The following is a 12,290-nucleotide window of genomic DNA, read 5'->3' as shown; positions in this document are numbered from 1 at the left end:
TCGCCCGCTTTAAATAAGTAGGCTTTGAACAGCGGCTGTAATGCAAAAAAAAATCTAGTTATGAGAATCAATTAAAACGAAAATAATATTTGCTATGAGAGATGCAGAATTTTATAACAATTTAAAATATATTTAACCAAGATCAACACATTTAAACTATATCTAATAACAATAAAAATAAATAGCAAACCAAGACATGAGATTTTGCTACAGATGTTCGATTATATCGACCGTCTTCTGTTATGGACAGACGGGGCAGTTTTTGAACATTTCTCGCGGAATTCATTAACTCAGTAGGGGTGAAAGATACCCTCTCATAACTGCTAAGTATTTCTAATTCTTGTCTAGATTATACGGAGGAATAAGGAAACTTTATTCTTCAGCAAATATATCCATAGGATTAGATCCATGGGCACTAAGTCAGGCGGCCTCGACGGCCGGGATCTTGGTCAGCTATTCAATTATTCTTGAAATTGGTTACAAAAATTTGCTGATAACTTCAGCGTTCTGAGGCGGTGCGTCATACTGCTGGAAAAATATGTTTTCGAGTGTATCATCAATAAGAGGTCCAAAGCCTATATACTAGTTAAAAGTGGCGAACTTTTAAATATTCTGTATTTCGAAGGAGATTATAACAAAGGATTTTGGAAAGGTAATTTTAAATTATTTTCAGTTAATGAAAAAATATAGAGGGTGTCCCAAATAAAAAATCAATTTTCTGTTGATAACTCTTAAATTATTAATTTTAAAAATTATATATTAAACCATTAAATTCTACGTAAAAAGGTGCTTTGGAAATGTTTTCATAAAAAATACAAAATTTTCCATAGCAAAAAAGTCACAGCGATTTGTTAAAATGCACATTTTTGAAAAACACCCCGTAACTCCGAAACGGTAACAGATATCGATATGCGGTTTTCACCATCATGTTTTTGACAAAATTGAGCTCCAGACATCGATATTAGTTTTCGTCTATCTCCTATAGAAAAGGGTGTTTCCATTTAAAAGCGTCGAATTTGACCCACCCTGTACACCTTGATGATAGAGTGGCTATTAAATTCCTTACTTTGTCACACCAATCCACAGGGTGTTTCAAATTTTTACCAAAATAACTTTATGTTTTCCTTTTTTCAACTTACAAATTAATAACTAAATTAAGTATTTGCTGAAATACCTAATAGAGTGTTGTCAAATCTTAAGGTCTCTCAAAAACATACTTTTATTGTGAATAATAACTGTAAATTTGAAGAATTTTTTGATCATAAACCATTTTGTTCAAAGTATAAGTACTTTTCGGAGAAAAAATACTATAAACTATGTCCAGTTGACTTTTAAAACATTGTTTATACGTCTCCTCTCATTTCATAACCTCTAGTGCTGCCAAAAAATGCTTTTCTTTTCAAAATCGTTACGGAATTCAATCTATTTTAAAATATATGGCGCCCCAAATAATACAGAGCGGTCAACAATGACTGAAATAGTTGAATATTCTGATATTCTTTCGGCTTATTGGTTGGCAATACCTTTGGCAATACGCTTATGACTGCGCTTTGCTGGTTGCAAAAACGTTCCGGCAATTTCAAGAGACATATGAGCCTTAAGATGAACATCGATAAAACTAAAATCATGTTCAATCATTTCCGTTGGAAATATTTCCATGGAAATGGAAATATTGGAAATTTCCAAACGTGTCTCTTTAACAAATATTTAAACAGTTTTTTTTATTTTCTAATGAAATAAACAAACAATATTAGTATCTGTACTCATTAAAAATTTGGTACATAATTAAAAATAGTTTAAAATGTCAGTATTCCATGGGTATATTGATAAATGAGTTCTAAATTACAAGGAAATGCATTCGGAAACTTCAAGAGATAGGTAAAAAATGGTATAATACAATTTGGTAGTCAATTAAATTGTGCATCTGATTCTTATAAAATATACAGGGTGTTCCATTTAAATTAAAAAAGTTATTGCCGTTTAAAGCTAATAATTATTTAAAATAAATATTTAGACACTCTGTATAAGGTAGTAAATTTTTTATTATTGCAACACAATAACTGATCAATAAATAAACTTCAGTAAATATTTAGTATTAAAAACTTTGATACCCTCGGAGAAATGAAGTCTTAAAATTTATACTGCAATTTCACAAAATTGAAAATATTTCAAAAACGGTAAGGTTTAAGTGCAATAAACCTTAATTAAATTTACCTTTATTTTAATCGTAGAAATTAAAAGTGTAATAATATACAGGGTATTCCATTTAAAAAAATGCAACTTTGATATTTTTTTATTTATTTGGGACACTCTGTATCTTGTAAAAATATTTTTAAATTGTAGCTCTAATAGTCCTTCAACGAACCCAAACCTTACAATTTGCAAAAATCTAATCGTTTAGCTACAATATTCTGTATATGTGACTAATGGTTTTCGAGAAAAACGAGAAAAACCACCGCAGTGCGTATTGGGGGTGGTTTTTGGGGGCGAAGCTCACACTTTACAGTTAGGAACTCTTTTGATTTTAAAAAGTCTCCTTTTAGTACGTATAACCTCAACATATCAAAACTTTTTTTTTCTATATATGCTAATATCAACGTACTAAATTACAACAAGCTTATTCTACTGAGGGATTTTGTTCAAAATAAAATAGTTGCTTTATTTTCGTATGGCAATATATCATTCTCAGATCATTTTGTTTTACAACAAAGAAATACATATTCTTTGGTTTAACTTGAAAAGATAAGAGATAGACTCATGACATTTTATATAGATTACTGTTAAGAAAACACACTAAGTTTCACTTATTACCTGATAAGGACAATAAAATTACACTCTACTTTTTCACAATGAATGACTTCCACGAATAGAATTAAGCTATTAATAACTTATCTATAAACTAATTTTGGCTTTAGGACAGGCTAGCTTCCATAATTTAATACCATATAAGTACTTTTATAAATTGAAAAAGAATTTAGCAAAAAATAATGTAGAACGAACTAGTAGACAAAAAAGACATTCCAATAAATAACACAACACTGGAAATAGTAGAAGAAGATATCTATTTGGAACAATTAATGGGTCAAGTTTCGTTTAGCCGAAATCTGTTAAAAAAAGAAAATGCAGGCACCAGTTTTTTGAATGCGGTTTAAAAGTAACGAAATGACATACATGAAAAATTAATGTTTTTACCTATTTTAGGTTTTTTTGATAAACTCACCGATACGAAATAAAAAAATAAAATGTAATAGTTTACATGTCAGGACAAAAAGGGTTTTTTAGATTAAGAATCTAGTGATAATAACGATAATAATAATCATCTTTATAATAACGTATTGCAGTAGAGTAATGATAAATAAAATGAATATCCGCGGAACATCCTTTTCACCACTATGCGGGTGACTAGATTTTTTCCCTAAAAAATTACAGCAGATCTACTAGATTCTTTATCAGAAAAACTTTTTGTCCTGACATGGTAATGTTTTACATTAAAAAAAATTGTCAAATAGCAGAGTTTTATCAAAAAATACAAGAGATAAAAACCAAACCAAACAAACTAAACATCCAAATCAAACCAAGCCAACTAAACCCACTACGACCAAATCAATAAAAACAACCAAACCAAACCAAACCGAAAGTATGCAAAAAGTAAGAGAATACTATGGAAAACTTCAGAATATTGAAGATTTTCCATTACACCACCTATGATACATTCCGCGGAAATAGTTATATAGAAAAGTTATAGCAAATTATTAATCAAACAAAAATGTGTAGTTTTATCTTTCTATCGCATTTCGGCACTTCTAAATCCGGAAAAATCAATGAAAATTATTGTGATAAAAATTAGTTCACATCGTTGAATTAAATGTTTTTACGTCATTCTATAATAGAGAAAAAACTTTTAAAACACCGTAAAGTTTTTAAATTTTAGTTAATAATAGAAAATTAAAAATTCGAGTTTACTCAAAACAAAGAATTTCCGCGGCAAAAATCAATTATGTAGTGCTAGTTTTCTTGTATAGAATCATCCTATAAACCGATATTCTATGTAACTGATTTCGGCTAAAGCGAAACTTGAGCCCAAGTAATATACAGGGTGGCCCATCGAAAACGTTAAACACGTCAATTTTTGTTTGTGAGTGGGACAACTTTTGCCCCAAAAATGATTGCGAAATCTTCAACCCTCTAAGCGGGGAATTGTCATCCCCCAATTTTTTCAAATGGGAAGGGGGGGTCAAGTGGCACCGCAATGAAAAAGACCTTTCTATTCTTTTATATTTCCCCGCCTCGTTTTTTGAAAATCGAGTCATTGAGAAAATATGAAGAAGGATCGGAAATTGAAAAGTTTATTGAAACATTTATTAGAGTAAAAGGATAGGATAAATTCTTTCGACCAATTTGAGGTTTTTCTTATTATTTCTAGATGTTTACCGCATTTTCACTTGCCGCAAGGTTGAACGATCAGGTGCGGTAGTTGCTAGATAGCTGTTCTGTGACTTGTGCGTTGAAGTTCTTCTCAATATCGTTAAACTGACTCACAATAGAATTTCAAAAAATACCAGCCCAACCGTTCAATTTATTTGGGGGTTTTGTGTGTGCCTCGTATGAAAAACCCTGGGGTTGTCTTCAGCCCAGTACCGACCAGTTCGTGCCGATTAACTACACCGCTCAAAAGAAAGTACACTCATCAAAAAAACACATTAAATAGAAAATGATTATCATTCGCCACTCGTTCACTCATAGTTTCACAAAATTGCAAGCGAAGATCAAAATCGTCTTCGTTGAGTTCTTGTACCAACTGAATTTTTGTACGGGTGGAACTTTCCGTTTTTAATATCCTTTGGACACTTTGCTACAACTCGCGAACAATTTTACCATAAAGTGTGGTTGTCATAACAGTTGTGCTTGGTTAATTGAAAAGTTTAATTGACTATCTCTTTGTTTTCACAGATAAAAAAATAAAAGATTTTGACCAGGTTTTTCCAAAATCTTTAACAGCAATATCTCCCTAACAGGTACTGACTTGACCTAAAGCACTCGCGACGCAAATAATTGTTAGTTGCTGAACAAGGAATGTTGACTCAATAGGTTCGCATTTGACTGGGATGAAGATGTAGATTCCGTTATCAAGATTATAAATTGCAACCACCACTCTATTAGTAATTTTTTATTGCTATTATGCATTTATATTCGCTAGTGGCAATATATCATTTATCATTTGTTTTACAAAAATTTTTATTCTTGTTGGGTTAACTGAAAGATAAGAGATCAAATCATACATTTTTTATAGATTTTGATAAGAGAATACAATTGTTCACTTATTACCTGATAAGGACAATCGTTACATATCTACTTTTTTTCACAATGAATGACTTCTACGAATAGAATTCGTATTAATAGCTTATCATGCTTAATTTTGACTTTAGGACAGGCTAGATTCCATAATTATAATACCACTATATATACGTTTATAAATTCTCCTACTTTTAGTTCTTTTAGAATGTAGAACGAACTAGTAGACAAAAAAGACATGTCAATAAATAACACAACACTGGAAATAGTAGAAGAAGATATCTATTTGGAACAATTAATGTACAGGATGGCGTTCATTGAATATCTGCAAGGCATAATTGCCAGGGCATTCATTTGTTCAAAAAATCCAAAAGTTCGATTATTTCCACTTTTTCTGCAAGTGGGACAACTTAATTGTTGCGTAAATTTAACGATATTGAAGAACTTCAACGCATAAGTCACAGAACAACTATCTAGCAACTACCGCACCTGATCGTTCAACCTTGTGACAAGTGAAAAAATGCGTAAACATCTAGAAATAATATGAAAAAAACAGCAAATTGGTGGAAGAAATTTATCCTTTTCATTTACTCTGATAAATGTTTAAATAAACTTTTCAAATTTCAATCCTTCATATTTTCTCAATAACTCGACCGATTTTCAAAAACGAAGCCGGAAAGTATAGAGAATAGAAAGCCCTTTTCATTGCGGTACCACTTGACCCTCCTTCCCATTTGAAAAAAATTGGGTTATGACGCCCCCGCTTAAAGGGTTGAAGATTTTGCAATCATTTTTGGGGCAAAAGTTGTCCCCCTCACAAACAAAATTGACGCGTTTTTGAATTTTCTGAAAAAAAAAAATTACCCTGGTCGTTATGCCTTGCGGAACGTTTTCGATGGGCCACCCTGTGTAGCTCTGGATCTCTACTACCAGAAATCAACAGAAGAATTAAGTTAGCGTGGAGTACTTATGGAGGGAAGTCAATCATATTTAAATCTAGAATACCACCAAGAAGAAAACATTCGACCAATGTGAAACCTGGACACTTAAAACGGACATTATAAAGGAAACTGCAGGTCGTACAACGCTCAATGGAACGAAATATGCTCGGAATAACCAAGAAAAGCCGTAAAAGAATAGAGTGGATACGACAAAAGACCCAAATAATAGATGTCATCCACAGAATCAAATCCCTCAACTGGCAATGGGCAGGACACCTGGCAAGGAGGACGGACAACAGATGGACCACAAAAATTACAGCTTGGTAAATAAGAGACCTAGAAGAAGACCAAACCTGAGATGGATCAAACCTTGATGAATACTGTCAAAAATACATAAAAATATCATAAATTTCAAACCTTATAACTTAGAAGTGGACAAAACTATACTCCAACAACTGGACCGGTCTTGAAAATCATTATAAAGGTAAACGAACCCGATTTAAACTACAGACCGATATCACACACGTAAAAAGCGTGGGGTTATCGGAGCAGGCCTGCAACTTTACTAGGCCCCGGCATTTTTTTCGTTTTATCTCGTCCGGCGGCGTCGAAATCGTAGGCGCCAGTGCAAAACTTCCGACGAATCGATAAACGTGACGTCAAAGAGGCACATGCGGCCCGTATCGAGGGGCGAAAAGGCCACAAGGAATTAAAATCTTGCGACCGGGGACAAAATGGATGCCGGCTGCTAACTTGACTGAGGTTAGATCGAAGAAAACAAATGACTCTCTTCACCCCGATTGACGTGACAGGCAACATGGATGCCGGGTGGTTTGAAAAAAGGTTATAAAATGCATCTGTTGCATGGAAAAACGATGAAAAAATAGGGAAAATGAATAAAGACTTACCTCTTCTCGCCTTTTTAGCCATCTTCCGCAAGGACTTTCCTCCAGGATCTCGCTCTCGTCCTCTGAATCATCTCCGCTCTCCCTATTCAACCTGTGGTCGTCGTTGTTCATTAGTGATCCCGACATTATACTGATGTCTTGATTAAACTAATCCTATCCCGTAAGAGCACTGGTATTGTCGAAAAAAACGTATCCGTCAGCCTGAATGAACGGTATTCCATTAGGACATTACTTCCTCATTACCCTGATGTTCCTATATGCACAGAAGTGGGAAACAGTTCCTGTATTATAATAGCACTGGTCGTTATAAATATTATTATCAAACACACTGTACGTAGAGTCAACTAGACTATCGATGCATTTCAGGCCACTACCGCACACAAAAAATATCAACAATCAGTCTGTGTAGGAATAACAACTGAACTGTGTTGTTTCACGACGAAAGTTCGTAGGCAAACACGGCACAACTAAACACAAGTTTATAGTAAACGGACTGGAGGTGTATTAATGAACATCCAAAGCACGGAATAATGATTATACTGTCTGCTGGCAATCGACTCGAGGATCGGAGTTCGCAGCCTTGCTTTACCTGCCGCTGTCGTTGTCAGCATCCGCGCAGATGGTCCAGTAAATTTTATATTTGGATCCGTTTCGACATTTCGACTGCGGCGCCATCTGTCCGGAAAATCGCGAACTAAATGTCACGCCCTGTAAATTTTCGAAATGGGGTTTCGTTTGCCGAAATACTAAAAACTAAAAAACAACATAGATTTTGAAAATAATTTGATATATTTATTTACTTGAGTTAAATTACTTTTTGAAATTAATATACGGCTCTATATAGAACGTTTTAATCAGTTTTTGTGAGTTTTAAGTAAATTTTTCAATTTTTCTTTGTATGATGTAGAAAAAACGACGTCGCGCTACCTTTTGACACGACCATATCGAACCTCGATTTGCGACGCTCTTTTACAGAAATCTGTAAAATAATTATGAGTCCTATAAATGTTTTTTACTATTAGCTAAATAAGGAAAAAAAAGAAAAAAAGGAATAATTCCGAAAAATTCCCACAAAATTCCACATTTATTCTATTCCACAACGTTCCATACAACATTGTTACGAATTCCACACATTTTGTGGAATTCCACAAAGATTGGCAACGCTGGTTGTCAGGCATCCGCGCAGATCGTATTTTGTATTTTGATCGCTTCGACATTTCGACCGCCGCGCCATCTGTCGGGAAAACGGCGAACTAAAATGTCACGCCCTGTAAATTTTCGAAATGGGGTTTCGTTTGAAATAATAAAAACTGAAAACAACATAGATTTTGATCAGAACTCCGATATACCCGTTTATCGAAAAATTTGATCGAAAAAAGGCGTCAGCGATGGTTATGAAATGAAGATCGCTGTCATTTTATATAGTAAAATTATAAATGCCATCGATCGTCATTTCCAAGCCAACTGGACGCCGTTTTTTATTCGATCATACGGTATTTATTTACTTGAGTTAAATTACTTTTGAAATTAATATACGGCTCTATATAGAACGTTTTAATCAGTTTTGTGAGTTTTAAGTAATTTTTCAATTTTTCTTTTGTATGATGTAGAAAAACGACGTCGCGCTACCTTTGACACGACCATATCGATATCTTCTGTTGATCAGAACTCCGAATGTCGTTTATTAAAAAATTTGATCGAAAAAAGGCGTCAGCGATGGTTATGGAATGAAGATCGCTGTCATTTATATGTAAAATATATATGGAAATGCCATCGATCGTCATTTCCAAGCCAACTGACTCCGTTTTTATTCGATCATACGGTATTTATTTACTTGAGTTAAATTACTTTTGAAATTAATATACGGCTCTATATAGAACGTTTAATCAGTTTTGTGAGTTTTAAGTAATTTTTCAATTTTTCTTTGTATGATGTAGAAAAAACGACGTCGCGCTACCTTTTGACACGACCATATCGATATCTTCTGTTGATCAGAACTCCGAATGTCGTTTATTAAAAATTTGATCGAAAAAAAGGCGTCAGCGATGGTTATGAAATGAAGATCGCTGTCATTTTATATGTAAAATTATATAGGAAATGCCATCGATCGTCATTTCCAAGCCAACTGGACTCCGTTTTTATTCGATCATACGGTATTTATTTACTTGAGTTAAATTACTTTTTGAAATTAATATACGGCTCTATATAGAACGTTTTAATCAGTTTTTGTGAGTTTTAAGTAATTTTTTCAATTTTTCTTTGTATGATGTAGAAAAAACGACGTCGCGCTACCTTTTGACACGACCATATCGATATCTTCTGTTGATCAGAACTCCGAATGTCGTTTATTAAAAATTTGATCGAAAAAAAGGCGTCAGCGATGGTTATGAAATGAAGATCGCTGTCATTTTATATGTAAAATTATTGGGGACGGAGAATGCCATCGATGTTCATTTCGAAGCCAACTGAACGCCGTTTTTTTTTATCATACGGTATTAAATATACTTTTTTTCAGTCCCCAGCCGTAATTTTTAATATAGAGCTCGACTTGAAAGAAATTATCACCTATTATAACTTCACAGGTTACTGTGATGCCGTTTTTTTCTTCGTTACTTATATTGAAATTAAAAGAAATAATCAAATTACGACAATCCAAAAATAAAAGTACGGTGGAAAAAAAAGAGGTTACAGTGGCTTGATTATTAGAACTGTTAGTTTAAAATAGGTTAATTTTTGACAAATATTAACGTCAATTCTTAATAAAATTAATAGAGATTGACCCGAAAGAAATGATAAATAATTTTATTTTCAACGGTTACTATGACACTTTTTTTTCGACAATATGGTAAAAAATAAGAAAAATACAACAGAATTACTTATAAAATAATTTTATTTATATTACAATATTTACAAGTGACAAAAACACAATAATTGAAAATTAAAAATAACTTCCAAATGTACATAAAAATATCACAAAATAATTCCTTATTCTGTGAAAATACTATAATAAAAAAGGCGTCACGGTGGGCTTGGAACAACGATCGATGACTTTCATCATATAATTTTAACAATCATTATTTCCAAACCAACCCTGACACCGTTTTTTTCTCAATTCGTAAGTTTCAGTTAATAATTTTGTTCTTGTTTTTGAGCAAAGGAATAGCTAAAGTAAGGGAATGGCAATTGATAGACTTAAAAAATAATAAGTTAATAAGTATTCCTACCACTGATCAAAAAGACTAAGGAGGGACTAAAAAGACTATTTTTATATTCATAATATATTACAGAAGAAATAGGCATTAGAATTTGATTTGATTTTTTTGGCATTTCTAAGCTTACTTTACGTTAATTTTTGTTTATTTTATAACTGGTTTTGTGCAAAGTATCTAAGACTGGAGAGACATTGTGTCAGGTCTTGAATTAGGGCCACAATATTGTGAATAATATTAGAAACTTCAAAAATAATTACTTGTGCTTACTACTTGTCAAAAACAATTAGGAAACGTCAATTTGACTGAGTTGTTCCAGTAGCGTACCCATTTTTTTTGTTATTAAATAATTATGTTAAATTATTTATTTTTATCAGAAGTATATTTAACAATTTTAATCATTAATAACATTAAATGTTACTAATGATTAAAATACCCTTACCTTGGTCCTTTCATTCAATGACTCCTATGAAAATGGCAAATAAAAAATGATGGACACTTATTTACGATCACCCTGTATATCTAAACGAAACTCTCGGCTGCTGGTATCACCTCCATATCGTCTCTGCACTTGGGTATGCACAACGTGACGCAAGTATGCTCCCACACGTCTTGGGGGTATTTGTTCTCTACAGTCCACATTTTGGTATCTATGTCATAATACTCTATGGCCGCTGTGTCTCTGTCAAACATGGCGTCGCTGTGGAACCCGCCAATGAAGTAGATCTTGTTCTCCACGCAAACTATACCCGCGTGGTACCTTGGAGTCGGTACCTTAGTAATTTCCTGTAAATTATGCATGTTTATATATCAAACGTATACGATCGAAAAAAAAAGGCGTCAAAGAAAGCTGGGAAATGAAAATCGATGATAATTTTGGCGAGGAATTAAATAATGTCTGGAAACTAGTTCTATCCTTTTTTTATCTCTCAAAAATTTGTGTTAATTTTGACAGTTTTATGTCAATTTTTAGTAAGAGTTTACATCTAGAGATTGACCTTGATAAAACAACCGATTGTCATTAATCAGACGTCTCTGGCGCCGTTTTTTTCGATCATACGGTATTTTGGTGACGCGGACGCTAACTTTTTGATTTTCCTTTAAAAAAAATTAGACACACCCATTGAATAAAAAGATTAAGAAAGGAGCATACCAAAAATCTTAGATCGAACACGACGAGGTCCTCAAAATGGCCGACTTAAATTCCGGTTTATCAGTGCCGTTCTAATTTTATTCAAAACGTGCAAAAATATGATGTAGGGTAGACGTGGGGTAGACTCAATAACGTGTTGTTTTATTTTACGTTGTCAATAAATGTTGGTAGTCATTAAAATTGTTATAAAATTAATATAAATAATAAAACATTAATATTACCGTCCAAGTGTTGGTATCAGGATCATAAAGCTCTATAGTGTCCAGCAGTGCTCTAGCATTCTCTTCTTGTGTCCAGCCTCCACAAACATACAAATATTTTCCTAAAATTTAACATTTCTGCTATAAACAGTTAACTTAACATTTATTAATTTATTTTTATTTTATTTTCCTTATTTTTTACCTTTTTTTCATTATTTATTTGTATTTTTTTTCTTTTAATTTTTTTTCATTTTTTTATTTAGCTTTTCTTTTTTCTTTTATTGTCACTGTTTAACTTACCTATACCCAGCATCACGTGATCCGCTCGTGGCTTCAACAACGGGGCGCAAGCAGACCATTTCTCCAATATCGTATCATAGCAGTAAACCTTTGACATGCACACATAATCCCTGTCAATGCCTCCGCTAATGTATAACTTGCTGGAAAACGACGATTCAATACCGGCCCCAGCGTGCTGACTTATGTGTACCGGCAAATCCGAGATCATATACCAAACGTCCCTTCTACAAGGTTTATATCAGTTAATTCAATCTTAATACACAGGATTATTCATGATATCAGTTAAG

The 12,290-nt window shown here is 33.1% G+C and overlaps 2 protein-coding genes across 3 annotated transcripts in view; both read right to left on the bottom strand.

Annotated features, from left to right (window-relative positions):
- LOC115887197 (nuclear receptor-binding protein homolog) overlaps positions 1-7,741 on the bottom strand; it is a 139,782-nt gene extending 132,041 nt beyond the window's left edge. For both annotated transcript variants that reach the window (XM_030906549.1, XM_030906550.1), the window contains exon 1: positions 7,142-7,741. In XM_030906549.1, coding sequence (XP_030762409.1) covers positions 7,142-7,267 — 126 coding nt within the window. In that variant the 5' untranslated portion in view covers positions 7,268-7,741. The remainder of the gene's footprint in view (positions 1-7,141) is intronic.
- Positions 7,742-10,014: 2,273 nt separating this feature from the next.
- Positions 10,015-12,246, bottom strand: LOC115887198 (influenza virus NS1A-binding protein homolog). Its single transcript, XM_030906551.1, has 3 exons — positions 12,004-12,246; positions 11,725-11,825; positions 10,015-11,136 (listed from the first exon to the last, which is right to left on the bottom strand). Exons 1-3 carry the CDS (start codon positions 12,209-12,211, stop codon positions 10,873-10,875), a joined length of 573 nt encoding a protein of 190 aa, XP_030762411.1. The 5' UTR covers positions 12,212-12,246; the 3' UTR covers positions 10,015-10,872.
- Between the last annotated feature and the right edge of the window lie 44 nt (positions 12,247-12,290).

Source organism: Sitophilus oryzae, unplaced genomic scaffold (genome assembly GCF_002938485.1).
Source record: "Sitophilus oryzae breed Bouriz unplaced genomic scaffold, Soryzae_2.0 scaffold_555_pilon_pilon, whole genome shotgun sequence".
Taxonomy (NCBI): Eukaryota; Metazoa; Arthropoda; class Insecta; order Coleoptera; family Curculionidae; genus Sitophilus; species Sitophilus oryzae.
The sequence above is the reverse complement of the archived record's forward strand: the minus strand, read 5'-3'. Positions and strand labels throughout refer to the sequence as shown.

Bases quoted from the DNA above. Each gene is read 5' to 3' on its own strand.
- LOC115887198 (XM_030906551.1), bottom strand. From the start codon at position 12,211: ATGATCTCGGATTTGCCGGTACACATAAGTCAGCACGCTGGGGCCGGT. The intron at 11,826-12,003 runs GTAAGTTAAACA...GTTAAATTTTAG, and splicing joins TCACGTGATGCTGGGTATAG to GAAAATATTTGTATGTTTGT. The intron at 11,137-11,724 runs GTAATATTAATG...CATAATTTACAG, and splicing joins CTGATACCAACACTTGGACG to GAAATTACTAAGGTACCGAC.